The 23,802-nt window shown below is 34.4% G+C and overlaps 5 protein-coding genes across 5 annotated transcripts in view; 2 read left to right on the forward strand and 3 right to left on the reverse strand.

Moving 5' to 3' along the window:
* LOC145730104 (lachesin-like) overlaps nt 1–9,243 on the forward strand; it is a 30,171-nt gene extending 20,928 nt beyond the window's left edge. The window contains exons 3-10 of the mRNA XM_081981105.1: nt 657–864; nt 1,840–1,998; nt 3,861–3,989; nt 5,473–5,610; nt 5,917–6,066; nt 6,387–6,458; nt 7,712–7,801; nt 8,267–9,243. Of these exons, the coding sequence (XP_081837231.1) occupies nt 657–864; nt 1,840–1,998; nt 3,861–3,989; nt 5,473–5,610; nt 5,917–6,066; nt 6,387–6,458; nt 7,712–7,801; nt 8,267–8,430 (1,110 nt within the window). The 3' untranslated portion in view covers nt 8,431–9,243. The remainder of the gene's footprint in view (nt 1–656; nt 865–1,839; nt 1,999–3,860; nt 3,990–5,472; nt 5,611–5,916; nt 6,067–6,386; nt 6,459–7,711; nt 7,802–8,266) is intronic.
* Nucleotides 9,244–10,269: 1,026 nt separating this feature from the next.
* LOC145730484 (uncharacterized) lies at nt 10,270–14,049 on the reverse strand. Its single transcript, XM_081981699.1, has 16 exons — nt 13,836–14,049; nt 13,639–13,775; nt 13,383–13,585; nt 13,180–13,331; nt 12,999–13,125; nt 12,811–12,945; nt 12,522–12,756; nt 12,267–12,468; nt 11,917–12,123; nt 11,731–11,867; nt 11,477–11,679; nt 11,265–11,416; nt 11,005–11,131; nt 10,812–10,946; nt 10,522–10,756; nt 10,270–10,465 (listed from the first exon to the last, which is right to left on the reverse strand). Exons 1-16 carry the CDS (start codon nt 14,010–14,012, stop codon nt 10,270–10,272), a joined length of 2,760 nt encoding a protein of 919 aa, XP_081837825.1. The 5' UTR covers nt 14,013–14,049.
* Nucleotides 14,050–14,944: 895 nt separating this feature from the next.
* LOC145730103 (juvenile hormone epoxide hydrolase 1-like) lies at nt 14,945–16,869 on the forward strand. Its single transcript, XM_081981104.1, has 8 exons — nt 14,945–15,200; nt 15,249–15,385; nt 15,435–15,637; nt 15,732–15,883; nt 15,938–16,064; nt 16,118–16,252; nt 16,304–16,538; nt 16,595–16,869. Exons 1-8 carry the CDS (start codon nt 15,015–15,017, stop codon nt 16,788–16,790), a joined length of 1,371 nt encoding a protein of 456 aa, XP_081837230.1. The 5' UTR covers nt 14,945–15,014; the 3' UTR covers nt 16,791–16,869.
* Nucleotides 16,870–18,182: 1,313 nt separating this feature from the next.
* Nucleotides 18,183–20,381, reverse strand: LOC145730100 (carboxylic ester hydrolase-like). The gene is made up of 9 exons (XM_081981100.1): nt 20,223–20,381; nt 20,037–20,171; nt 19,840–19,980; nt 19,248–19,787; nt 19,051–19,195; nt 18,822–19,000; nt 18,640–18,769; nt 18,453–18,585; nt 18,183–18,400 (listed from the first exon to the last, which is right to left on the reverse strand). Exons 1-9 carry the CDS (start codon nt 20,262–20,264, stop codon nt 18,214–18,216), a joined length of 1,632 nt encoding a protein of 543 aa, XP_081837226.1. The 5' UTR covers nt 20,265–20,381; the 3' UTR covers nt 18,183–18,213.
* LOC145730096 (dynein axonemal intermediate chain 4-like) lies at nt 20,309–23,802 on the reverse strand. The gene is made up of 8 exons (XM_081981094.1): nt 23,220–23,802; nt 22,936–23,157; nt 22,653–22,887; nt 22,047–22,309; nt 21,803–21,990; nt 21,522–21,749; nt 21,145–21,466; nt 20,309–21,085 (listed from the first exon to the last, which is right to left on the reverse strand). The coding sequence occupies exons 1-8, from the start codon at nt 23,563–23,565 to the stop codon at nt 20,685–20,687; spliced, it is 2,205 nt and encodes a 734-aa protein (XP_081837220.1). The 5' UTR covers nt 23,566–23,802; the 3' UTR covers nt 20,309–20,684.

Consider the following 23,802-nt stretch of genomic DNA (forward strand, 5'->3'; position numbering starts at 1 on the left):
AATTCTATAGTAACATTTAAAACGCCCGCTAGATATGACGTAGACGGTTTTGAACCAATCACAGCTTTTTCTAGGCCTGCTGTGGTGTTGCCAGTTTGTAAACTTTTACCGATTCAAATTAATCTTGACAAATTAGACACGATAAAAGACGGTCTTTATTTCTATAAACATCTCAGTGTTTACAGTTTTAGTAATAAACTAAAGACATTGTGTCAAATTGACATTAAATTACTTTTTGTCCAGTGAAATTTGTCGTGTCGTTTGATTTGACTTTGAGGTTATAAATCAGCTGATCGGAAGATGCTGTCAACCCTCAGACAGCCATAGCCAATAAAACTGCTGAAAGTCGTCTACGTCATATACGTGGCAAAACCGTTGATTTGAATTTATTTAAGTCCTGTAAATTACCAAAGAATCTTCTTTTTTTGTAAATAAGCTACAAATTTCAGACTAAGCTTCCCGATTTATATGCATTGAATAGCAGTTTTATGTTACGTGAGATTACTCCCATAATGTATATTTAAATGAAGAAACATTGATTAGTTTTGCTATTTTTGAGAGTAATGCTTAGTTGGTAAAATTGTTTGTATTTTGTAATTGGTCACAAACTGTCAAATACTGCATTCTAAACACTTTGAAATATTTCTGGTTTTTAGGTGGCTTGGCTAAGAGTGGACACACAAACGATCCTGACTATTCAGAGTCACGTCATTACGAAGAACCATCGCATTGCGGTGACCCATACCGAACACCGTAATTGGTATTTACATATTCGTGACGTCAGGCAAAGTGACATGGGTTGGTATATGTGTCAGATCAACACGGATCCAATGAAAAGCCAAGTCGGATACCTCAACGTTGTCGGTAAAAAACAAATTTTAGCCTTATTTCACCTAATTTAAGGTTCACAGGTATAAACATGCTCTTTGTTGTGCACTGGAATCTTTCGAGACCAAAATAAAAAATTGAACATTTTGACAAAAAAATTTATTTTTTCTAATTTTTTATACGTTTCAAGTGTGACTATTTAAATAAAAATAATAATAATTTAATAACGAACAGAAACTTTTTTTAATAATTACAGAAACTTTTGCAAAATTTGCCTTTTTTAAATTTCTTAATGGTTTCGGGCAGTTTCCGTATAAAAACAAGCAAGTTAGTCCACTCTGTACATTGAAACCCTCCAGTCAAAATTGCACTTTTGATCATTAAGGGCGACGACGACAATGCGGCAGTTTTTCCGCTTTTTTTTTGGTCCGGCCCTTTGTACGCCCTACATGGAAAATTGACGCGAGTTAATACATAAGGAAACCCTTAATTTCGCTTTTATTTTATGGGAAAAAGTTAATTTTCCGTGCAAGCACATTATTAGGCTCGTACGGGGAGTTTTGATATAATTATGCAGCCTTTGCAAGAATAACCGAACAACGTCATTTCGTTGCAAACTTTGCTGTAATGACTTCCCGAGCGCTATGACCCTTGCCAAACTAGGACAGACGAAATTGTATTAACATAAGCACTTAAGAATGTTGCAACTGTGTAAGATGTGATTATAATACCACCAAGTCGGTTTAGAAAATGAAGAAAAGTAATTCAAATGGAACAATATTTGAATCAAACTCCAATTCAACTAAATGACCAATTAGGTAACAATTAAAGCACACTTAACAGAAAATCGCATCAGAATGCAAATGCACCTCCTTAATCTAGTTTAATTACTATCAAAACCGCTTTACCCCAGTTTCCCAGTTCTGTTAAACGGTTACAGGTAATCAAATTGCTCGTTTTATATTTTCGAATCGATTTTACACTGTTTTGTTTTATTTCATTAACTTTCAGTTCCACCAGACATTCTAGACTTTCCTACCAGTGCCGATATGGTAGTCCGCGAAGGTCTGAACGTTTCACTCCAATGTGCCGCCACCGGTTCTCCACCGCCAACCATTTCATGGAGAAGAGAAAGCGGAGAGTTAATTACTTTGGGCAACGGGCAAGAAAGTGAGTTTATCTTCAACCAACTAATATGTTTTGCTATCCAATAGCCTTGCAAATAATGCCTCGCCTCGGCATAAACTTTACAGAAATCCTTCTTACATTGTTAGTTTCCTTGCAAAACGTATGTACATTAACTAATTAAAAGTTTGCCTTGCAATATTAGTGAGAATTTAATTGGGGAACCTTGATGAGATTCAAAGTTTCCTATCTCGCATAGAAATTATATAACCGTGCACGTTACCTATTTCGCATTTGTTTATTAAAATATGCTACAACTTTTAATTAGTAGTATGTTACAGAGGAAACAGAGAATGTAATTTTTTATTTGCTTTGAATTGCGTTATTAAAAAACTCCTGTCCTAGATCGCTCTATATTTTACTGAGTAACACCTAATGGAAAAAGTTGTAACTTTTATGTACTATCCTGCAGTGTGCTAACAGTAACAAACCCCTGACAGGCTGCTGATTGATGAGTTTTCCTACATTTTGCCAAATGTTAAAGTTGTTGCAGTTTTTTTACACTAATAATGAGGTTAAAGAAGAGTATACGTAAGAAGTTCCTAGATTACTTATAGGTAGACAAATCAGCTGAATATTTAAATTACTGCTTAAGGTTTGTTCACAATTTTTTTGGGTCTACCTTATCCATGATATTTTGCCTACTTATATTAATTTACTGCCTACACAACAAATTTCATTGTCGTACCCCCCAAATTTCGAAAATACTGACTGAAATTGTGTTCAAGTCAAAAAGTGCATTATTTCAATGAGACAAACAAAATTCATCAAGAAACAGGAAGAAAATGGATAACTTGACGCTTTAAGGTTTCTTGTCATTTTATTACACATGGAAGGTTCCATAAATAGGGTAGATCCAAAAATCTATTAAAGTGTCATTAAAGAAAAACCCTCTCTGTTTGTCTTTTTTATACAGAATCAATTTCCTTTCGACACTATTCAGCTGAATAAACACAATTTCCGAAATGAACCTGATATTTTCATGTTTCAACTGTCACAAATTGAACTCCCGAAAAGGTGCTAATCCAAGACAATTACGGAATGGTCCGCATTTATAAATATCCTCAAATTCCCTATTAAAATTCGTTTTAAACTCCACCGAAAGAACGGCTTTCAATTTAAGTTTCCAGAAACGCCTGAACGGCGGCAGATAATGAAATACGTCAAAAGAATAAAGGAATTCCGTACTAATTTATAACGAATGTGCTTTCGCGATTCACTTGGCCCCGAACACAAATCAATGAAATTGGTTTTTCGAACTTAATAGAGTTATTTAACTTGAAACTATACAGTTTGACGATAAATGAAAAGCTAATTCCTCGTCTCAAATATTTGTACATCACAAAGCTCATTGTGGATCGCTATTCGATTGAAAGAATAAAGAGCAGAAACGCGAAGCAGTGGGAGAATCTTAATCCGCTTGATAAAACAGTATATCCTTTGAGAATTTTCTGTCCCAAAAAGCTTTTTAGAGCTGGATCCTTTTAAATTTTTAAAGAAGGGAAGCTTTATCTTTCAGTACAACAGTAATGAAACGAAGTTCGTCGGTATTGTGTTACATTTACAATACAACAAAAATTCTTTAATATGTTTGCTAATCGTAGTATAGCTGTAACACCCTAAATCATTTTGTATTAAGGCAACAAGAAACCATTGTCGATTGAAATTTGTAAACCGTAGGAAATACTTATCTCTGTTTCCACTCGAGCAATTTTAGCTTGTTGCAAATTGCTTCAACTCCGCGTTTCCTATTTGTAGTAATCAAGTAGGGTAATGAGATAAAAATCTAGGCCAAGTCTAACGATTAATTACCAACCTAACCTGATGTTAACCTCTGTACATTACAGGCACAACTTTTGAGGGACCAATGCTCAATATCACCAAAGTGGGAAGATTACACATGGGAGCTTATTTGTGTATAGCCTCAAATGGCGTTCCACCCTCTGTAAGCAAACGGATAATGTTGGTAGTGCATTGTGAGTATTATTTTTTTTTTACTTTAAAGCAAATTAGTTTGTTTACTGTCACGCTAGCAGTAAAAGCTTCGAATTTCAAAATAATGGAAAAGTAAATAAACGAGTTGGAACTTTTTAACCTCAATTTATAACGGCAATAAAACTTTTTAATCTACGTACAGCAGAGTTTTGAAGGTCGAACTAAAATACTAATTAATTTATTATTTTTTTTATTCTGCAGTTAAAAATGCATTTCTGATAATGTTGTTGTATATGTAGAAACTAATTAAACTTGACGACTACAGAAGGAAATTTCTTATATTGTTATTGAATCTCTGAGTCAATAACTCTCACGTAATTGGACTTTATTAAAATTTACTGTGGAGTATCGTCCTTTATGTTCTTGTTTATTCATTAATATAGCAAAAACTGTAATAAGAACAAGCTAGGTGAGTTCTGAGAAACTCTGTGTACTCATCAAAAGTTTGTTTAATGATTTATAGTAGCTGTTTTTCTTATTACTAATACCTAAAACAGTTAATAATCTTGCTAATTGTTTTGGCCACAACAAGCAAAATTGTTAAAATCGACACTTTCTTCCCTATTTTCTTCTTCAATTGGAATTTTTTTTTTGAGACGTGTCGTTTAAACAATATTCTTAAAAAAGGTTGAATGTGCTTCTTCAGAAGTTTGTTAATTTAGCGACCACAATAATTATAGGATTTCAATATTTTATTCGCAATTATTTTGCCCATTTTTTTAAAATTAAATGGGAGAAACTCTGCCATTGTTCATTAAGTTCTTCAGAACTAACAGAGCAGACAAAATGATGAATTTAACAAAATATGTCATTTTTACATTTTTTTAACTTTGAACTCCTACCAATTCCACTGAACTGCCATTAGAACAAGAATAAAAAATAGTACCAAATGAACCAAAGCTTTCCTCTCTACCTCTTCATGTTATTTAAATATTGAATTTCAAAAAGTACTTAAAAAATACTCCTAATACCTCCCATTCTTTATGGTTATGTTAAGGTATGTTATGTTATGTTATGTTACGTTATGTTAGTTTACGTTAGACTCTTTTCACGATCTTTTTTTCTTTGAATTAAAAAAAAAATTGTTAAATGCTTTTTTTTGTTTTTTGGTATAAATATGCCCTTTGCTGTGCATTGAAACCCTTTGTGTACAATATTTTCAAAGATTTCAGTAGAATAGTGGATTTTACCGTAAAAATTACACTTAGCAGCAAGTAACAATGATCCTTAATGTCACGTAATATTTTAGTACAGTACAATGTCATAATTTAAATTTCTTTGAAAAATTTCACTAAACTAGTAGATTCAACCATACAAATTTGATTCAAATTAGCATTATTGTTTAACTGAACAAGTGATAATTATTGTCCAGGATTTTCCTGGACAGCTTGTACAAAAAACGTTCTTAAGACGTTAAAAATACAATAAACTTAACAATCCGCTCAAATTTCAAATATTTTTCAGTTCCTCCAATGATTTGGGTAGAACACCAACTAATTGCAGAAAAAGAAAATTCCCAAACTGTTCTCGAATGTCGTTCGGAAGCGTTTCCCAAATCAATCAATTACTGGACCAAAGGTGACGGACAAATCATAACTCAAGGTATGTTTAACCTAAATGGAGAACACGGATTCGAAATCCGAATACATAACAAACCGAAAATTTCCCTCTCTCGTCGACGATTTCCCGGAAACTCAACCCGGCATTAATTTGAGGCATATTTGAGGAACGGCTTTTAGAGTAGCTGTTTGGAATTGCAGTTCGGTTATCAAATCGTTTTCTCTCATAACTCTCGTTCGCTAAAGCAAACTTTATATTATTTATCCAACACCTGCAGCTGCGAAATAGACTAAGCTTGATTCATAGTTCCGGTTTATCTTCTAAAATGGATTTATCTTTGAATTTCAGGAAGTAAGTACGACCTACAAACTGTGGATGATTTTTACAAGGTCTACATGAGGCTGACTATTAAAAACGTAACCAGAGAGGAGTTTGGTTCTTATAAATGTGTTGCCAAAAATTCTTTGGGAGAAACTGATGGAAGTATTAAAGTCTATCGTAAGTAAAAGTTTACATTGCAGTAGGCTGTAGCAGCGTTTACAGTGGCTTTTACCGAACTAGGAAATGCCTCTGTGAACTTAATCTCATTTTGTTTCCATGTCGGGAGTTTCATACAAAAAATGAAACATAAATACAATGTAGCGCTATAAATTTGAAACCTCTTCAGGCTAAAACGTACTTTTATTAAAAACCTGTTCAAACTGCCTTGTTTCCCATGAGGAAAACGATTTTAGCCTTCTGGGCTTACAATAAACTTTCAGTTTTTTTGTAATGTCACGTCAAAAGCAATATTGAAGTAAATTGGTTTTGTTTTCCAGCCAAACCTACACCAACAACGGTCAAACCAACCACCCAAAAAGCGACAACCGCTCCAACCACCAAACCGACAAGTTAGTATTCAGATTCATTTTGTTAGCAAAAAGTAGGAATTTTCCGCTAAGTAGTAAAATAGAAAATGTGAAAATCCTTCTAGTAAGACTGGCGGAAAATTGAGAATTTTAATTTAGAATATAACGTCTCCCTCATGAATAAAGTGAATTGTGTGTGATCCTCGCAGTTAATGCAAATCCATTTGTTAGTTTGCAAGACGAATATGTACCGCAATGTTGGTACAAAGTGAGCAAAATAAGGATTTAAACATAAACATATTGCGTAGCAAATTATATCAGGAACTTTGCTCTATTATAAAACTTATTAGTTTAATAACAGTGAATTCAAAAATTATGTTATTTTGTAGAAGAGTCTGAACGAGTTGTAATTAGCCTTTTTCTTATTACTACTTCTAATTGATTTGTATTACTACTTTTATTGATTTCAAATTCAAAGTTTAGTTAAATTTCGACTTTAAAGTCGGAAATTAGTTAAATTATAGCCTCAGTTTGGCAACATTGCAAAAACACTTTTCTGCAGAGGAAACTTTCCAAAATGTGAAAGTTTTGGGAAGAAATACAGAAGAGGAGAAGATAATAACATATAAGGTCAAAATTCACGTTTTATATTGTTTGATTATGATATTGTTTGTCGATTCAACTCAAAAATCTCAAATATCGATAATAAAATTAGTAAAAAAATAGAATAATAAATACGTGGAAGTGAGTCAAGTCAACAAAGAATGAAGATAACAACATTGAATATTGAATTGAATGACAACATTGACAGTTTGACACGACATTAAATGTCAATATTGTCATTGTCATAACCATTGCGATAATTTCAGAAGAAATTCGAAAATTCTCAGATTTGCCCAACTTTACTTTAAATCAAATCAGCAGAATTTGTCAGTTAAGACAATGTTGCAAACACATTTGGACCAAATTGGAAGAATTTGTCACTTAGGTAACATTGTAAACACTTTTCAAACTAAAATAGTATAATTTGTCAGTTTGACAACATTGCAACTAAATTGTAAGTTTGAAGACAGAATTTCTACCCCAAAAAAAATCAAAATTTCAGTCTAATATGTGACACATATAAATTTAATAATTTACATATAACTGACACATTTTTTCGTCTAAACTCATATCAAATAACCAAATTTCGGTTTTTTTTTTAGCTGCAGTCACACATTAATCCAACCTGGGTTGATATGAAACGTTTATTTGATTCATCATTGCCTTCTGTTACCTGAAATGTGTTTTTACAGGCACGCCGAATAGATCGAGGCCCCAAAAGGAAACCGTATTAGATTTGAGCGTTAACGAGATCAAAACGCGAGAAATTGTAAAGGAAAAAGGTGAGTCAGTATGATTTTCCCTTATAAACTGTTGATTTAAATTTAATTGGACATCTAAAGGTAAATCTCTTTTCCTTGACCAATCACAAACTATAAACAGTTTAGCAATTACAGTTTTATTCTGTTTTAATACAAACTGGGCTTAATTAGTTGATTTCGTTGCCTCTATTCATTATTGCGAGGCATGGTACACGCAACACACGCCGTGCGCCTTCATAAATAAAATCGGCAAAGAAGGAAAACATAATTTCGAAAACTGCGCCAAAGTTATAATACGGTTAAAACGATGCAAATGTATGCGAAATATAACAGAGGAAAATTGGTGAGAAAACACGCTTAATTAATTCCGGTGCTTTTAAGTTTTTGTGTAACGAATTATGAAGTCGTTCACGAAGTGCATTATTTTCAAAACGCGATCTAAAATTAGTATTGACTCGACTAAATAAGTGAAATGTTAATTTTCAGACGCGAAACTCACTAGCGAATCAACTGACAGACAACCGAGCAAGTTGAGCAACACCGACATGGATGATTTTACGTTCTCCTCCACTTCTTGCTTTAATATCGGATTTAAAATTAGTTTGATCGTCAAATTAGTGTTGATAGCAGGAGCAATAAGTAGTGTTTAGTAATGTGTACCAACCGAAAAAAAAAACCTGACGGACGTGTATGATAGATAATATTATTAGTTATTGTACTCCAATGAATGCTGGTTGAATGAGGAAAATTTATTGTGTTTAGTTTTAATTTGTTTGCACTTTATGTGGGAGATTCTTTTTTCCAGGAAAATCACACAAATTAAATTTCTATGTGGGAGGTTAACGATTTAGCTTTAAAAGGAATGCAAGCAAGAGTTTCTGTTTTATTTACTGGAATTATTCAGATTGTTTCTATTGCTTAATTATTGACAGAGTTGCAAATTTAGGACAGAGTTGCAAAACTTCCCATTTTGGTTAAAAAAACATGTATGCACATTATTGTCTATAAAATGATTAACCGATTTGCTTAAAAATGCAAATATTAACACACATTCAAACTAAATGTGAACCAATTCAGAAGTTATATTAGACTAGAAACATAAAAAGCTTTAGAAACAATCTACAGCACTTTAATTTGAAACTTTATTGCTATGCAGAGTTGAACGTTATACGGCGCTTCAAATGCAAATTCCTGTGTTACCATTATAATTTAATCATATTAATTGTTTTGAACAAAATTGTGGTTTTTTTTAGTTTGATTCGGAAAATTCTGCAATTGCTTTTATTGTTTTGTGCAGCATGAATGAGATGTATAGATTATAGGAATTGTTTTCAACTTATTCAGTTCGCTAATGTACATATTCTAGAGTATAATAAAACTTTGTTGTAATATTGATTTAAATGATGTATATTTGATATGTAAGGACTAATGTAAATTCCAATTTCCCACCAAAATAAGAAATACAAAAATGATTGTTTATATTCGGTGCCTTTCACTAACTTGCCAGTTTATTTGAGTTTCAGAGGAGGACGGTTGCACAGCACCAATCAAAACGACATACATTGTTCGGGCATATGACGCAAACAGTGTTGCGGTCCCAGAATCTTACGGATAACTGAACCAGGCGATTTTAATTAGACCGTTATGAGGGGAGGATTATTTGCCATATCTTGCCGGAAAGTGTTTAATTAAATAGCATTGCACATATTTACCGGTGCTTTTCGATGCACATGTTACACTTAGTTGAAAGTTTTGAGTTTTGTTGCAGAAATGGAAAAAAAGTTTTAGGTTTAGATGCTAAAAATCAGGAAGCTAAAAGCTGCTTTTTCTGACCAATCACAAACTACTCACTGTGCTGAGATTTACTAAACCAGAAGGTTAAAGCTAGCTGTACTCGTAAAGGCAATATTACTGAATTTTTCATGGATTTCTAAAAGCAAACTTTCTTTTCTAGGAAAAGAAGAAAAATTAGGCTCAAAAAGCACTTTTGAACAAAACTAAGTTGAATTTAAACATTCTGTAGAGAGCATCATAGTGGGGATGTAAGAAAAATGAAAGAAAATTATTCATTAGGTGGGGAAAATTTCCCGAAGGCACAATACCCTGTACTATCGTACTTTTTTAATATCAATCTTATCGGACTTTTGTATCGGCTCAACGGCAGCTCCAGCAAATTCCGAGTGCAATAAATTGTGAAACGATTTTATCCGGCTTCGATAGGGCCCATTTTTCCAGATGCACCTCGCGGAAATTGCCAGTTAAACGTATCGCTTCAAACACTATGCGCCTTCCGGTTTTGTATACGTTTCAAACATTTTCGAAAAGCGAAATAAATCCTAATCGAACTCTATAGGTACTCGAAACGTACATAATTTATGATATTTTTCAAAGCAAATCTAAAAATTACTTTGGTAATTATCCAGTTGAATAGGACGAGATTTACTGGTTTTGATGAAAATAATGCTATTAAGAGATATTTTATAATAAAATTACACAATTTTCTCAATAAAATCGTAGACATCTTTCGCCAATACTTCTGGTACTTCAAGCGCAGCAAAATGACCACCATCGTGGTAAATGCTAGCCTGGACCAAATTAGGGTATCTCAGTCTTAACAGTGATTCTGGAGTTACACTGAGATCGTTCTTAAATCTTGCACAGGCAGTTGGGACTTCAGATGGTATGCTGCAATATAGTGAAGTATCACCACTAATTTTGTTTTTTAAAAACACTGGAAATACCTGCTTAAACCAGACGCAGATACATCTTTGTTGAACATTTCAGCGTATAATCTCTGAGAAGTGGTAATCGAACGAGTCACCCAGTATATCATAACGTTGTCTAGTAGTTGGTCCAAGGTAAATTTCTTAGTCAAACCACCGTCTTCCAAATTTTTCCACTCTGGATTGGTCCAGGTGGTGAACTTCTCCAAAATGTAAGCTGCTAAACCTACAGGACTGTCTCTAAGGCCCACACCTTCAATTATCACCTTATTAAAACAATTTTTATCATTACAACCTCAAATTCTAACCAACTGTGTCGGGTTTCGTTGCCTGAATATGTAGGTAACCCATTTCCAACATGTACAAGTCAATCCACCGTTGTCCAACTGGTGTAAAAAGAGGAACTTCCTCTTCTGTAGCTATTAATGATGGGAGAGTTGTTCCTGGGAAACAACCAAAAAATTAGTTGATCTGTTAGAGGGTAGTGTGAGTCCAGAATACCTAATACCCAACGTTTTAGATTGCATATTGAGGTCATGCAGCTACAACTGTTTGAATGGGCCCCCAAAACATTGTCTGAGTAAAGAACTTGCATAAAACTTAGAATAATAGCTCCCCAATCTCCACCCTAAATAAAGCTACCTATATAAATTCATCTCATAGGGGCTTAACTTAATGGTATCACAAACTGCGAACAGTGCTGTAATTTACCCAAATACTGCACGTGTAAATAAACTGAGTAAAATTGTTTAACAACTTACTTGAACATAAAACCTCTCAAATCCAAGTCTCTTCATTAGATTCTTAAAAATCTGAGCTACTTTCGGTGGACTGAGTCCAGGTTTGTTGGTAGCTTCGGAAAATCCATACCCCGGCAAATTGGGAATTATAACTTCAAAAACTACTCTTCTCCCTTCAAAAAACAGACAATAAACGCTATAGTCTCCCTAGTTTTCTCTACGCAAAACAATACCATCCTGAGGCTCTGTCAAAAGTGGAATTATTTCGTAAAACTCCCTGACTGAACCAGGCCATCCGTGCAACAAAAGCAACGGTAACACTTTGATATTTGAGTTTTCCGGTAGTTTGGGTTTAACGTGAATGTAGACGATGTTCAGGCATTGAACGCTTACTTGGTATTGGGGGTATTGATTCAGGAAAATTTGCCTTTCAGTCCTGAAATTCGGTTTTAGCAAAGGATATTCCAGTTGATTAGTTATTTACTACCAGTTGTAACTATTTTTCCAGTAATCTACTACAGTTTTGAGTAGGTTGGTGTTCATTCCATAATTTTGCTTTACCCCTTCTAAAGGCGGTTGAAAAGGTAGGGCATTATCTAGTCTGGTTTTCAGGTCATCTAAAATCTGAAAAACAAAAATATTTTAATGCAAAACTACTTTGAATAACACTTACTGATTGTGAAATATCAATTTTGAATGGTCTGATAGTGGTGTCCTCTTTAGTAGGATCTCCAGTACCCCACCAGGTGTCTGGATACACCGGTACTTTTGGATAACTGTTCAGTTTGAAATAAACTAGAACTGCCGTACCAAAAAACGCCAATAAACCACCAAAAACTCCTTTAATAATTAGTCCCATTATGGTTTTAGAAACTACTATTTATGCACACAAATTGTACTATCACCTGCCTGGAGTGAGTAGTATTATTTATGTTTCGATAAGCAACAGAAAAGATAATAAATCTAATCTGTGTAGTTGTCCTTGGAGAGAATTTTGCTTCAATAAAACACTTCACAAAATTAAACAGATTTAATGACTTTTTCCACAAAACTGTAAATATCATCTGCTAAAACGTCTGGTAATTCGAAAGCGGCAAAATGTCCCCCATCTTGGTAAAAGTTGGCCTGAACTAGTTTAGGAAACTTCATTTGTAGCAAAGATCGTGGCTGTATCGCTATTTCGTTTTTAAATACCGCACATGCTGTTGGTACTATTGATGGGATACTAAAACACCAACAAACATTGTTTTTTTGCCATAATTAGCTGAAGAAACTCACTTATCCAGTCCTGACGAGAGAGAGTTTTTATTAAACTGTTCAGCATACAGTCGTTCTGAAGTTGTGATCGATCTGGTTACCCAATAAATCATCACGTTGTCAAGCAGTTGATCCAGAGTGAATTTTTTAGTCAAACCGCCATCTTCTAAGTTTTTCCATTTCGGATTAGTCCAGGTGGAAAACTTTTCCAAAATATACGCAGCCAGACCGACTGGACTGTCTCTTAAACCAGTACCTTTTCGAATAATTCGGTTAAAATACAGTTTAAATCCTAGATATACACTCTAACCAATGGTATCCGGCGTGGTGGCCTGGATATGCATATAACCAGTTTCCAAAATCACTGAACTAAATATCCTCTCTTCCATTGGGGTAAAAAAAGGAATTTCCTCTTCGGTTGCTATCAGAGATGGAAAGGTTGTTCCTGAAACATTCATGGAATTAAAATTAACTGGAGCTTACTACCTGAAAACTAACCAAAAAGCCAGTACTTCAAGTGACACAAAGACATATCACACATGCACATATTAGAATGAGCACCCAATAAATTGTCTGGATAGAGTACTGACATGAATGTAAGTATAATAGACCCCCAATCTCCACCCTGTGATAATTTTAATGTAGAAAAATGCTTCAAGTCAAACACAGTTTTGTCTACCTGAACATAAAACTGTTTAAAACCCAATCTAAGCATAAGATTCTTCATTATTTGGGCAATTCTTATAGCAGATAAGCCAGGTTTGTTAGTGGCTTCAGAAAAACCGTAACCGGGTAGACTTGGAGCGATTATCTCAAAAACGACTTTCCTATCTAAAAAATGTTAATTTCAATTATCCCATATTCGAGGATATCAATTTCTACCTTTTTGGGGTTCTGTTAATAAAGGGATTAGCTCGTAAAACTCCCTTACAGAACCGGGCCATCCGTGTAGCAAAAGCAAAGGCACAACTTTAACATCGGCCTGTTTGTTTACTTTCGGTTTAACGTGGATGTAATGAATTTTTAATCCTTGTACACTGACTGTGTATTGGGGAAATTTGTTTAAAAATTGCTGCCTTTCGGTCCTATAAAGAAAAATTGTATTGATTTTTATCCATCACAATTAAATAATAATTACCAGTTATAATCTCTTTTCCAATAATCCAAAATTGTTTGCAACAAGTTGGAGTTGATGCCATAATTTTGTTGTACACCCTCTAAAGATGGTTGTAATGGTAACGCGTTGTTTAAGCGCGTTTTTAAATCGTCTATAACCTATAATTTGATATGAATTGGACTCAAGATAACACTTTAAATAATACTCTCATAACCAACCTGTTTTGAGATATCAATTTGGAAAGGTCTTACTGTAGTGTCTTCTTTAGATGGGTCTCCATCACCCCACCATGTATCAGGGTAAACTGGCACTGTTTTTTCCCTAAATGTGTTAAAAAATACTGTACCAACTGAAATCACAAGGATACCGATCAAAGCTTGTAAAACGAGACCCATGTTTACGTATAAATTGCTTTATAAACACATATCTGTTAATCTACGGTATTATCTACATTTCTAATTACAGAGACGAACTTGATAGAATTTGTTTCAATGATTTGAATCTTATACAAAGTTTTGGCATATTAAAAGGTTAATTAACTTAACTTAAACTACATTTAAATAATTTTTTTGATAATTTATGAAAAACAAGTTTGTAACAAACATTTTTCAATCTTTGTGATTTAAGTGAGAAAGGTCATTTTGACATCAAAATGACTGTACAAGTTTCTTTCCGATAACCTTACCTATCAGCACTTAATGACCCTATATTCATATTTGTTCCAGGTCAGTTATGATAAAGTACAAGCCATAAAAAGAACTTATCTGACATAATTTGTTTTAAAAAATAGGATCATTTTTTAAAAAGTTGTTCGGGCTTCTTCTGGCTTTTTTGCTAGTGTAGTCTTAGTGTATTTTAAATTGAACAGTTATCCAGAAGTTCCTGTTTATGTCCATGTTGTTTAAACTCAGATTAATGGTCATTATAGGGGGAAAAAGTAAACGCACACGTGTGACACTCGTTATTATCAATTCTGTTCACTTGTATCATCACATTTCATTAGCTACCAAAAATTAATATCAAATATAGTAACTTCTTCATCATGCTGATATATAAATGTTCCTTCTTAATGATCTATTACAGTCAAGAGATGATAGAGCATTTCGAACGCATTATTTCTTATTTATGAACAAATTTGATTGCATATCAGAATTATCTAAGTTAGTGTGCTCAGTATACTAGAGGTGTATATTTGTCTTTTTTTAATTCACTGGATAGACTGTGTGATTAGTAACAGCTAAATTGTAAACAAGTTCAAAGCTGAAGGTCAATTATATTACTGAATCGAGTTTTGGACGCATGTTTGGCTCGCTCTCTCTACCTACTAAAATAGTTAACTAACAGCAACAGCAGTAGCTTTTGTGTGCTAGTGGCAGCAAGACATCCCAAATTTTACAATGGGACTGATTTTTAAAGGATTTCTTGGGTTGCTGTTGGCTTTTTTAGGTACAGTGGTCGTGGTTTATTTTAAATTAAACAGTTATCCGGAAGTTCCTGTTTATCCTGATACTTGGTGGGGTAAGGGGGATCCCAGCAAGGAGGATACGACAATTAGACCGTTCAAAATTGACATTCCTAAAAACGTAAGTTTGGCTGATTTAAGAAATGGAATCTACCTGAATTGTATATAGGTGCTAGATGACCTGAAAACCAGACTGGATAACGCCTTACCCTTTCAACCACCTTTGGAGGGAGTAAAGCAAAATTATGGAATGAACACCAATTTACTCAAAACCGTAGTAGATTACTGGAAAAATAATTACAACTGGTACTAAACTATAACATCAAAGCAACTTTCTCTAAAATTTAATTTTCAGGACTGAACGGCAAAATTTCCTAAATCAATACCCTCTTTACCAAGTGAGTGTTCAAGGCCTGAACATTGTCTACATTCACGTTAAACCTAAACTACCTCAAAACTCAAACATCAAAGTAGTACCTTTACTTTTACTGCACGGATGGCCTGGTTCTATAAGAGAGTTTTACGAAATTATTCCACTTTTAACGCAACCCCAAAAAGGTAATAAAGGCCAAATGAATTATTCTAAATCTACATGTGCAGCACAGAATCACATTTCTACCCATTCATACTATTAAATATGAATCATTTTAAGGGAGGAAAGTCGTTTTCGAGGTTATTATTCCCAGTTTACCTGGGTATGGATTTTCTGAAGCTACCGACAAACCTGGATTAAGTCCTGCCCGAATGGGACAAATCTTCAAAAATCTAATGCACAGGATTGGGTTTAAACAGTTTTATGTGCAGGTAATTTTCGTTCCATGATCCAAATTAATATCCCTTCAATACACTAAAATTTAGGGTGGAGATTGGGGAGCTATAATCGTCAGCTACATGCAAGTATTATACCCAGACAGTGTCCTGGGAGTTCATTCCAACACCTGCACTTGCATAAGTCCTATATGCACGCTCAAACTTTGGTTATTTGGTATAGAAACCAATTCTTCCTTAAGAAAGTGAAATTAAACGTTAAAATTTTAGGAACAACCTTCCCTTCTTTAATAGGAACTGAAGAGGAGATTCCCTTATTTACACCAGTTCTTAAAAGATCTATTGATGTTGTCATGTTGGAAATGGGCTACTGCCACCTTCAATCCACTAAACCGGACACAATTGGTTAGAACTCATTTAAAACCATTTAAAAAATGTAATTTGTTATTTGTAAAGGTACTGCCCTGAGAGATAGTCCGGTTGGTTTGGCTGCCTACATTTTGGAAAAGTTTACCACTTGGACTAATCCAGAATGGAAAAATCTAGAAGATGGAGGTTTGACTAAAAAATTCACTCTGGACCAATTACTGGACAACATTATGATCTACTGGGTGACTCGGTCAATTACTACTTCACAAAGATTATACTCTGAAATGTTCAATAAAGCCATATTTACTTCCGGATTGAATGAGTAAGTTTTTGGTTAAAACATGTGGCAAAGTAGGGCAAAATTTGATTTGTTCGCAGCATACCATCGAAAGTTCCAACAGCATGCGCACAGTTTAAAAACGAAATTCTGATAACACCAGCGTCACTGTTGAAAATTAGATTTCCCAATTTGGTCCAGTCCAATATTTACCTTGATGGCGGACATTTTGCGGCACTCGAAGTACCTCACTTGTTAGCCAAAGATATTTACGAATTTATTGAAAAAGTTGTGTAATTTGTTTTCTACGAGTGTAAATTTTTATTAGTAGTGCAAGATTATTTGTTTTTTTTATAAATACATTTTTGTTGTATAACTTTACGTTTTTATTGAAAAAATCTATCTTTATTAAGAAAGCAGTATATGAAAACTGCTACCCAGAAGAATCCAGTTTTGTATGTTTGGTTGCATGTAAACAGAAAGCAGTATAGTGTCAATTGTAATTGTGACGTCACAAGCACTCTGTAACTGTCAAAATATTCAAGTTACGGACTGTTCAAATAAAAACTGTCAAATTGTGTGCAAAGTCTTGTAAGTTGTCTTAAAATCATCACAACTTAAAAGACAATGTTTCAGCCTTCAAGACACTTTTCATCGATTTGAAATCAATTTTCATCACTAAAGTCTTGTAAGTTGTCTGAAAATCATATAAACTGACTTAAAATTTAATTTCTAAGTGAGTCCTCTCCAAGTCACTTTTCATGGTTTTGAAACAAATGTTCAACACTAAAGTCCAGTAAGTTCTTTAAAAATCATTTAAACTAACTTAAAGGTCAAATTTTAAGACTTCAAGTCACTTTTCATGGATTTGAAGCCAATTTTTAACATTTAAGTATTGTAAGTTGTCTAAAAATTATGTAAACTGACTTCAAAGACAAATTTTAAGCCTCCAAGTCATTTTCTATGGTTTTTAAGTCAATTTTCAACACTAAACTCTTGTAAGTTGTCTAAAAATCACGTAAACTGACTTAAAAGTCAAATTTTAAGTCTCCAAGTCACTTTTCATGGGTTTGGGACAAATTTTCAACACTCTAAAATCTAGTAAGTGGTTTGAAAATCATGTAAACTGACTTAGAAGTCAAATTTTAAGTCTCGGTCACTTTTCATGGTTTTTAAGCCAATTTTCTACACTAAAGTCTTGTAAGTGGTATGAAAATCATGTAAACTGACTTAAAGGTCAAATTTTAAGTCTTCAAGTCACTTTTCATGGATTTGAAGCCAATTTTCAACACAAAATGATGAAATCTTAACAAAAAACTGAATCTCTTTTTTATTAATGAAGAACCTTCAACTCCTATTAAAATTTCGCTCAGATTCCAATAATGCACATATAATCTTAATTAATTAAAATTTAATCCTGACCAATTAAACTTTTTGTCAAATTTCGTGTACAACCATAAAGTATGTGCGAGACAGTTTTCTCCAAATAAATGAATCCAATTAAAAGTTGTTCGGTTCATTATTCTTTATAAATTTCTCCGTCATTTTTGGTGTGGTTCTAGACTTTAAACAAAGCAAGTTTTAACGCAAAAAGTATGCAATCCATTATAAATTCAGTTGCGTGGGTCTTTGTGTAAGTGGCAGTTTCCATTATAATATTGAAAGCGGTTTCGAAATGAGACGCCTTAATTAACTTGATCAATTTTATTATTAATATTTATCAATAAGTGGAAAATGGTCTTTGTCCGTAAGTATCAAAAACGTTCTCCCACTTGGAGAAATACTCCTCTTTAGGATCAACTTCAATAGTAAGAGAGTTGTTAATGTTTAAGTAGGCGTAGTTGGTTGGGGTGGCTGCAGGCCACGTGATATTTTCTAGCAAATCATCAGCTTCAGGTGTTGGGTCTCTGTTATGTTTGACAAAAATTAGATTAAAAAAAACTTTTTTCTAGTACTCACCCGAATTTAATAAAATTTGACCATAATCTCACAAGTCTTTGATGAGTTAATGCATCTGGTTCACTAATTTCACTCAAACTCCTGTTCAAAAACACGTAGTACAGTTCTTCAGCGTGTTGGATTTTTTCCGCATCTTTTTATCAAAGTTTTAATATTTTTCAAATATTGATAATAACATAAATCAAACCTTCAACAACAATGTCCCAACCACCAACAGCACCATCATAGGAAAACTCATAAAAGTATACAGGAACATAATTGGAGAGTAACTTCCCTTGCTTTATGATAGCTCTAGTGAACCTTTGATCGCTGAAATGCTAAATTTGGTTTTGTTAGTTGTTCAGTATTATGTGAAAGATTGTGAATTACCCTGACTACTCTACCTGGATGGGATTTCCAGGTTTCACTATCGTCATGCAAGTAAATTAGCTTGATGGCCTCTCCAATCTCATTTTTTTCCACTCCAGGTTTTTGAGGGAATATAGTTGGAACCACTAAGGATGGATCAGCGTCGTAGGTTTCACCCAGTTTGGTAGGATAGTTGTGGGCTACAATTTGACATATTAACAAAATGTGGTTTACTGCATTAAAAAAGTACATGAAGCTATGAATAAGGCTTCTTCAGAGCAAATCCCCATAAGAACTGGAACTTGATAGAAATCTCCAGAATCGAACATTTCATACATTTCGCTAGTAATTACTGCGGAAGGATTCTCAGGCTCGATTACTGCAGCAGGCTGGGACTAAATTAACTCATAAACTTAAGCAAACGTAACAAATTAACAGTTAACATACAATTTGAGTGGCTCTGGAGTAACTATCAATGGTTTTTCCTTCCAAACTCAACAGAAAATCTCGGATTTCTTCGCTTGTAGCTTCAGAAGGTATATCAGGATCAATAGCTTGGACCAGTTGTAAAGCGTATTCCTTAGGGTTCTCTATGAACGAGTACATGTTTAGTGGAGAACCACTTTCGGCAATTACACCTCTGAATAATCCGGCTGATTGTTTGATAAGTAATTGATAACTAGCGGAAACAGCCCCTGCACTTTGTCCATGCACTGTAATTTTGTCCTTGTCACCCCCAAACAGTTCGATGTTTTCGTAAGTCCATTTTAGGGCTAGATTTTGATCTTTCAGTCCGTTGTTACCAGGAATAATTTCATCTCCAGTTGATAAAAATCCAAATATTCCAACCCTGTAATTATGAGTAACCAGAATAATATCCTCATCCATCCAGTAATCTGGACGATAATCCTGGAATCGAGCAGCTCCATTTCTCAATCCTCCACCATAAATCCAGAAAATCACTGGAAGGCTTGCGTAATCACTAGCCTAAAACCGAAATTTTGATATTTTTACAACTTTATAAATGAAAAAATCTCACTCTATCGAGCACCGGAGTAAAGACATTTACGTAAAGACAATCTTCACTTTCTTCAGGACCGTCATATTGTAATTGGTAGCACATGTGACTGTCTTCTGTCGCATCTAAAATGCCAGTCCAGTTTTGCGCAGGTTGTGGTGCCTAATATATTTTACAACATTATTTAAAAATAAAATTTGTTAATCCAATAAAATTACTTGGAATCTTAGCTCTCCTAAAGGTGGTGTGGCAAACGGAATTCCTTGGAAAGCATAGTAGGACTTGTTGGTGAAGGTTTTCAGCTCGTGCCCTTGGATTTGTCCATTAGGAAGGTTTACTAACAGTTGACCTTTCTGGAATTTTAATCAGTAGAATACCATTTAAAAAAAGCTTTAAAAACTTACAATAAGGTATATCAGTGTGAAAAACAGCAAAAACCTGATCATGGCTGACGTGAGAGTTGTTCTAGTACTAATTAACACTCAAAAACTATTGTTCACATTAGATTTTTTGAAGTGTTTATTTGAATAATGATAGCTGTTTGAGAGGTTATTTAAAGTTGAAATATAATAATGAAATTAAGTTTTTTTTTATAAGCGCTGTTCAAAGATAAATACATTTTCCATAAATTTCTAGTAGATTTAAATATTCCGCAAATTTGAACTTGTAGAGCCCTCTATTCATAACAGAAACCTACTGAATGTTATGTTATGCAAATAGATGGCGTCAGAAGGAATATATTATACATGGTGTTTTAACAATGGTTACTGAACAAGAAGCTGTAGTAACTGAAGAAAGCTCATCCCAAAGCAGAAATTCAATAAATCATTGTTTTAACACATAAAAAAAACATTCAATAACAATTGTTACTGCCTTTTAAAGTTTCTCAATGTACTCCTCCTGAGTTTTTTCAACTTTTCAGTCAAAACGACATTGGTGGTCAAACTTTTCTCCAGTGAATCAAATAGAAGGTTTTCCTGGAAAAACGCCGGAAATGGCATATCTTCTAGTGAAAAAACGTGTACGTTTCCATCCATGTCGCCAACAACCAAACATCGACCGCTTTGTATAAATTGCACCACGGTATTTCTCGAATTGGTTGGTGACGGAGTTTCCGACTGGGGTTTCCACACTTTCCGTTGAAAATCCCACAGTAAAATCGTTTTGCCATAAATTGTAGCTAGAATTGTTGAGTGAGTTGGGCTCCAATCCATCGCCTGTACTGACATCATGGTGATGTAAAGCTCGTGAAGAGGTTCAGAAATTCCTGTTTGGTTTGTGATTCAAATTAAGCGAGTTGTTAAAGTATTTTAGTGTAAATGGAACCTTCAGCCCATATTCTCAGATGCCAGTCATCTCCACAAGTAGCGTAAATTTTTTTACTGAAAGGGGAATACTTAAGATCATTAATAGGACCTTCATGTGCTAGGAAGAGATCCAAATGTTGGTCCAGGTAATTAGTGGAACATTTATGGACTACACCCTCGTTTGTACCAACTAAATACATGTTCGAATCTTCTGGATGCCAACGGATAAATCTGGCACCAGCGTAACGAGAAACTGGGATACTGAGATTTGAACACTTTCTCATGGAGTTGAAACCTTTTAGTTTGCCATCTGCTTTTGCAACTCTCATCATTTGTTGTCCCTGAAAGTTAGACGACAGTAAGCTATATTAGTGATAATGTTAGAGTGAAGAAAACCTGAAGATCTTTAGTGTTTTCTATGGTGTAAAAAATCACTCTGCCATCATCGAAAGATGCGCAAATTTGCTCAGTTTCCTTGTTAAGGTCAAGGTTTGCTCTCCACACCACGTTCCAAACCGGTTCAAATCCAGGCACATTTTCCCCAATTATAGATTTATCTCTATTCACTATATTCAGCACAATCACATGCCCATTGTAGAATCCCACAGCTAAAAGGTTAGGATCCTGAAATTCGTCATGACTATCGCATTACAACTAAGGCAGAGAGATGTAAATACCTTTTTCGAAAAACTCAGTGTTGTCACCGGATTAGAAAAATCGTAAACTCGTTCAGGTTGCACAGGATTTTTAATATTCCAAATGCAAACCATTCCAGTTGTTATATCTGCGAAAAAGAATTTACCATAACCAACCGCCACCAGATCTTGATTAGCCGGATTCCAATGGAAGGATGTTACACATCTTCCTATAAATTGCAAATTACTTACAAAAAAAAGGTAAAAATAAGCGAATACATCCAACCTTTGGTAGAGCTATTAGCAAAAGTCCACAATAAGTTCAAGCGATACTGGTACTCAATGTCCTCCCTAAATATATCAGGATCGGACAGGCCTCTAAACCTTTTCTGTTGCTCGTTGAAACAATTATTGGCCAATAAGCGTTCGATTACACAGACAGCTTCTTGAAAACGTGGATTTTTGTTCAGTTTTTGCAATTGTCTTTCGTCGGGGGCCATTTTGTAACTGTCCACCGATGATGTGGCAGAAACTAGCGAATCAGTATCACTGGAATAAGCATATAGCACATAAATTACGGTTTGAGATTAAGTAATTTGAAATTGATTACATAGTCTCTTGACTTGGTGGTGGACCAAATTAATATACTGGGAGAATATAACCCAAAATAACTGAACAAGTTTTTGTAAAAACACAGATTTTGCAGATTTAGTCTAACTTTTTGGATTTTTTAATGCATACAACTGAATTTAATGTATAATTCATATACAAACATAAACATCTTATCTTCTGATCAAAAACTTACTTATTATCGGTTACTTGACCTTTAGCCAATGATGATTAGGATTATTTTACACTACTTTGTATTAACGAATTTTACTAATATAATCACCTTTCTTCTGAAGAACTTTCCTGAACTGTATTTTTAGTTGCGTCATACGTGTCAAACATCTCCCAATTGGACGCAAAGCTTTTAGTGTTTGTCCTGGTGATAAGTTCTGCATTAGTGTTTCTGGACTTCTTCAGTATTCTAACAGTTTGAGCTTCAGCATTCACCACCTTTCTGTTTCTGCCTTTGCCTTCGGTTAGATACACGTACTCCTGGTTTTGTGTCTCAACTAAGTTTCCTATAATCTATTTCAATAGTAATCACTTCAAACTAGAAAAAATTTTACCTTCGTCAGTGTCTTTTAATGCAGTGCAACTAGGTAAATCCAAAACAAAAATAGTCTCAGTTTCAGACAGTATGAGACTAATATGGGTTGGTGCTTTGAGTTTCTGGTCAATCATTTCGTCAAAAGATTGTTCGGTAGCCAAATCAGAAGGAATTGCTGATTCAGAGTCTCTTTCAGTTGTAAACTCGCTTATTCCTAAAGGGGGTAAAATTTCTAGAGACCCTACAAAAAACTCTTAAATTTGATCGATGCTTCTATAGTAACACAAAAACGGGGTGAATTACCCGCGTGGAATAAACTATCCATAGTGTTATCAGCTATTTCAGTGCGAAATCGTAGAGTTGACCTGGCAGTATCATAACCGTGAGTAGCTACGGAACCGCTTTCTTTCCATGACAAAGAGGAACTTTCATCGTATACTCCAATCTGTCGTTCCCTGGCCAAATGGTACAGGTCCGGATTTAGCGGTTTTGGTGTCAAGTTTTTTCCTTCGTAGTAGACGTTGAAAACTAACGATTTTACTCGTAGGATGGTTTTGGGTTTGCCGGAAGTAGCCGGGGAGTATTTTCTACTTCCGGACAGCTGAAATGTGGTTCCTGTTTCTGTTTTACCACTACCCGGGGTAAACATTTTGAACGCTAGGAAAATATGATTAATCAGAACGTCAAAAAACTAGGAATGACACTTTAGTTAGTTGTATATGCAACCATTTTTTACTCCTCCTTACTATGTATATGAATAATTCCTTTCAGAATAGTAAATAACAGTCTGACACAGTTTATATTATTCTGACTTAAATCCCTAGACTTTTCTGGTGATTTGTATCTAATTATTTACTCAGACAGATAACACACAAATTGAAATTTT

The sequence above is a fragment of the Ips typographus genome, linkage group LG6 (genome assembly GCF_016097725.1).
Source record: "Ips typographus isolate SLU linkage group LG6, UJ_Ityp_2.0, whole genome shotgun sequence".
Taxonomy (NCBI): Eukaryota; Metazoa; Arthropoda; class Insecta; order Coleoptera; family Curculionidae; genus Ips; species Ips typographus.

Bases quoted from the DNA above. Each gene is read 5' to 3' on its own strand.
- LOC145730484 (XM_081981699.1), bottom strand. From the start codon at position 14,012: ATGGGTCTCGTTTTACAAGCTTTGATCGGTATCCTTGTGATTTCAGTT. The intron at 13,776-13,835 runs GTTGGTTATGAG...ATCAAATTATAG, and splicing joins AAATTGATATCTCAAAACAG to GTTATAGACGATTTAAAAAC. The intron at 12,757-12,810 runs GTTAGAGTGTAT...TTATTCGAAAAG, and splicing joins CACCACGCCGGATACCATTG to GTACTGGTTTAAGAGACAGT.
- LOC145730103 (XM_081981104.1), top strand. From the start codon at position 15,015: ATGGGACTGATTTTTAAAGGATTTCTTGGGTTGCTGTTGGCTTTTTTA. The intron at 15,386-15,434 runs GTACTAAACTAT...TTTAATTTTCAG, and splicing joins TGGAAAAATAATTACAACTG to GACTGAACGGCAAAATTTCC. The intron at 16,253-16,303 runs GTTAGAACTCAT...TTATTTGTAAAG, and splicing joins CACTAAACCGGACACAATTG to GTACTGCCCTGAGAGATAGT.
- LOC145730100 (XM_081981100.1), bottom strand. From the start codon at position 20,264: ATGATCAGGTTTTTGCTGTTTTTCACACTGATATACCTTATT. The intron at 20,172-20,222 runs GTAAGTTTTTAA...TTAAAATTCCAG, and splicing joins TCACACTGATATACCTTATT to AAAGGTCAACTGTTAGTAAA. The intron at 18,401-18,452 runs GTGAGTACTAGA...CAAACATAACAG, and splicing joins TCAAATTTTATTAAATTCGG to AGACCCAACACCTGAAGCTG.
- LOC145730096 (XM_081981094.1), bottom strand. From the start codon at position 23,565: ATGTTTACCCCGGGTAGTGGTAAAACAGAAACAGGAACCACATTTCAG. The intron at 23,158-23,219 runs GTAATTCACCCC...AGTTTTTTGTAG, and splicing joins GGATAGTTTATTCCACGCGG to GGTCTCTAGAAATTTTACCC. The intron at 21,750-21,802 runs GTATTTACATCT...GACGAATTTCAG, and splicing joins CACTGAGTTTTTCGAAAAAG to GATCCTAACCTTTTAGCTGT.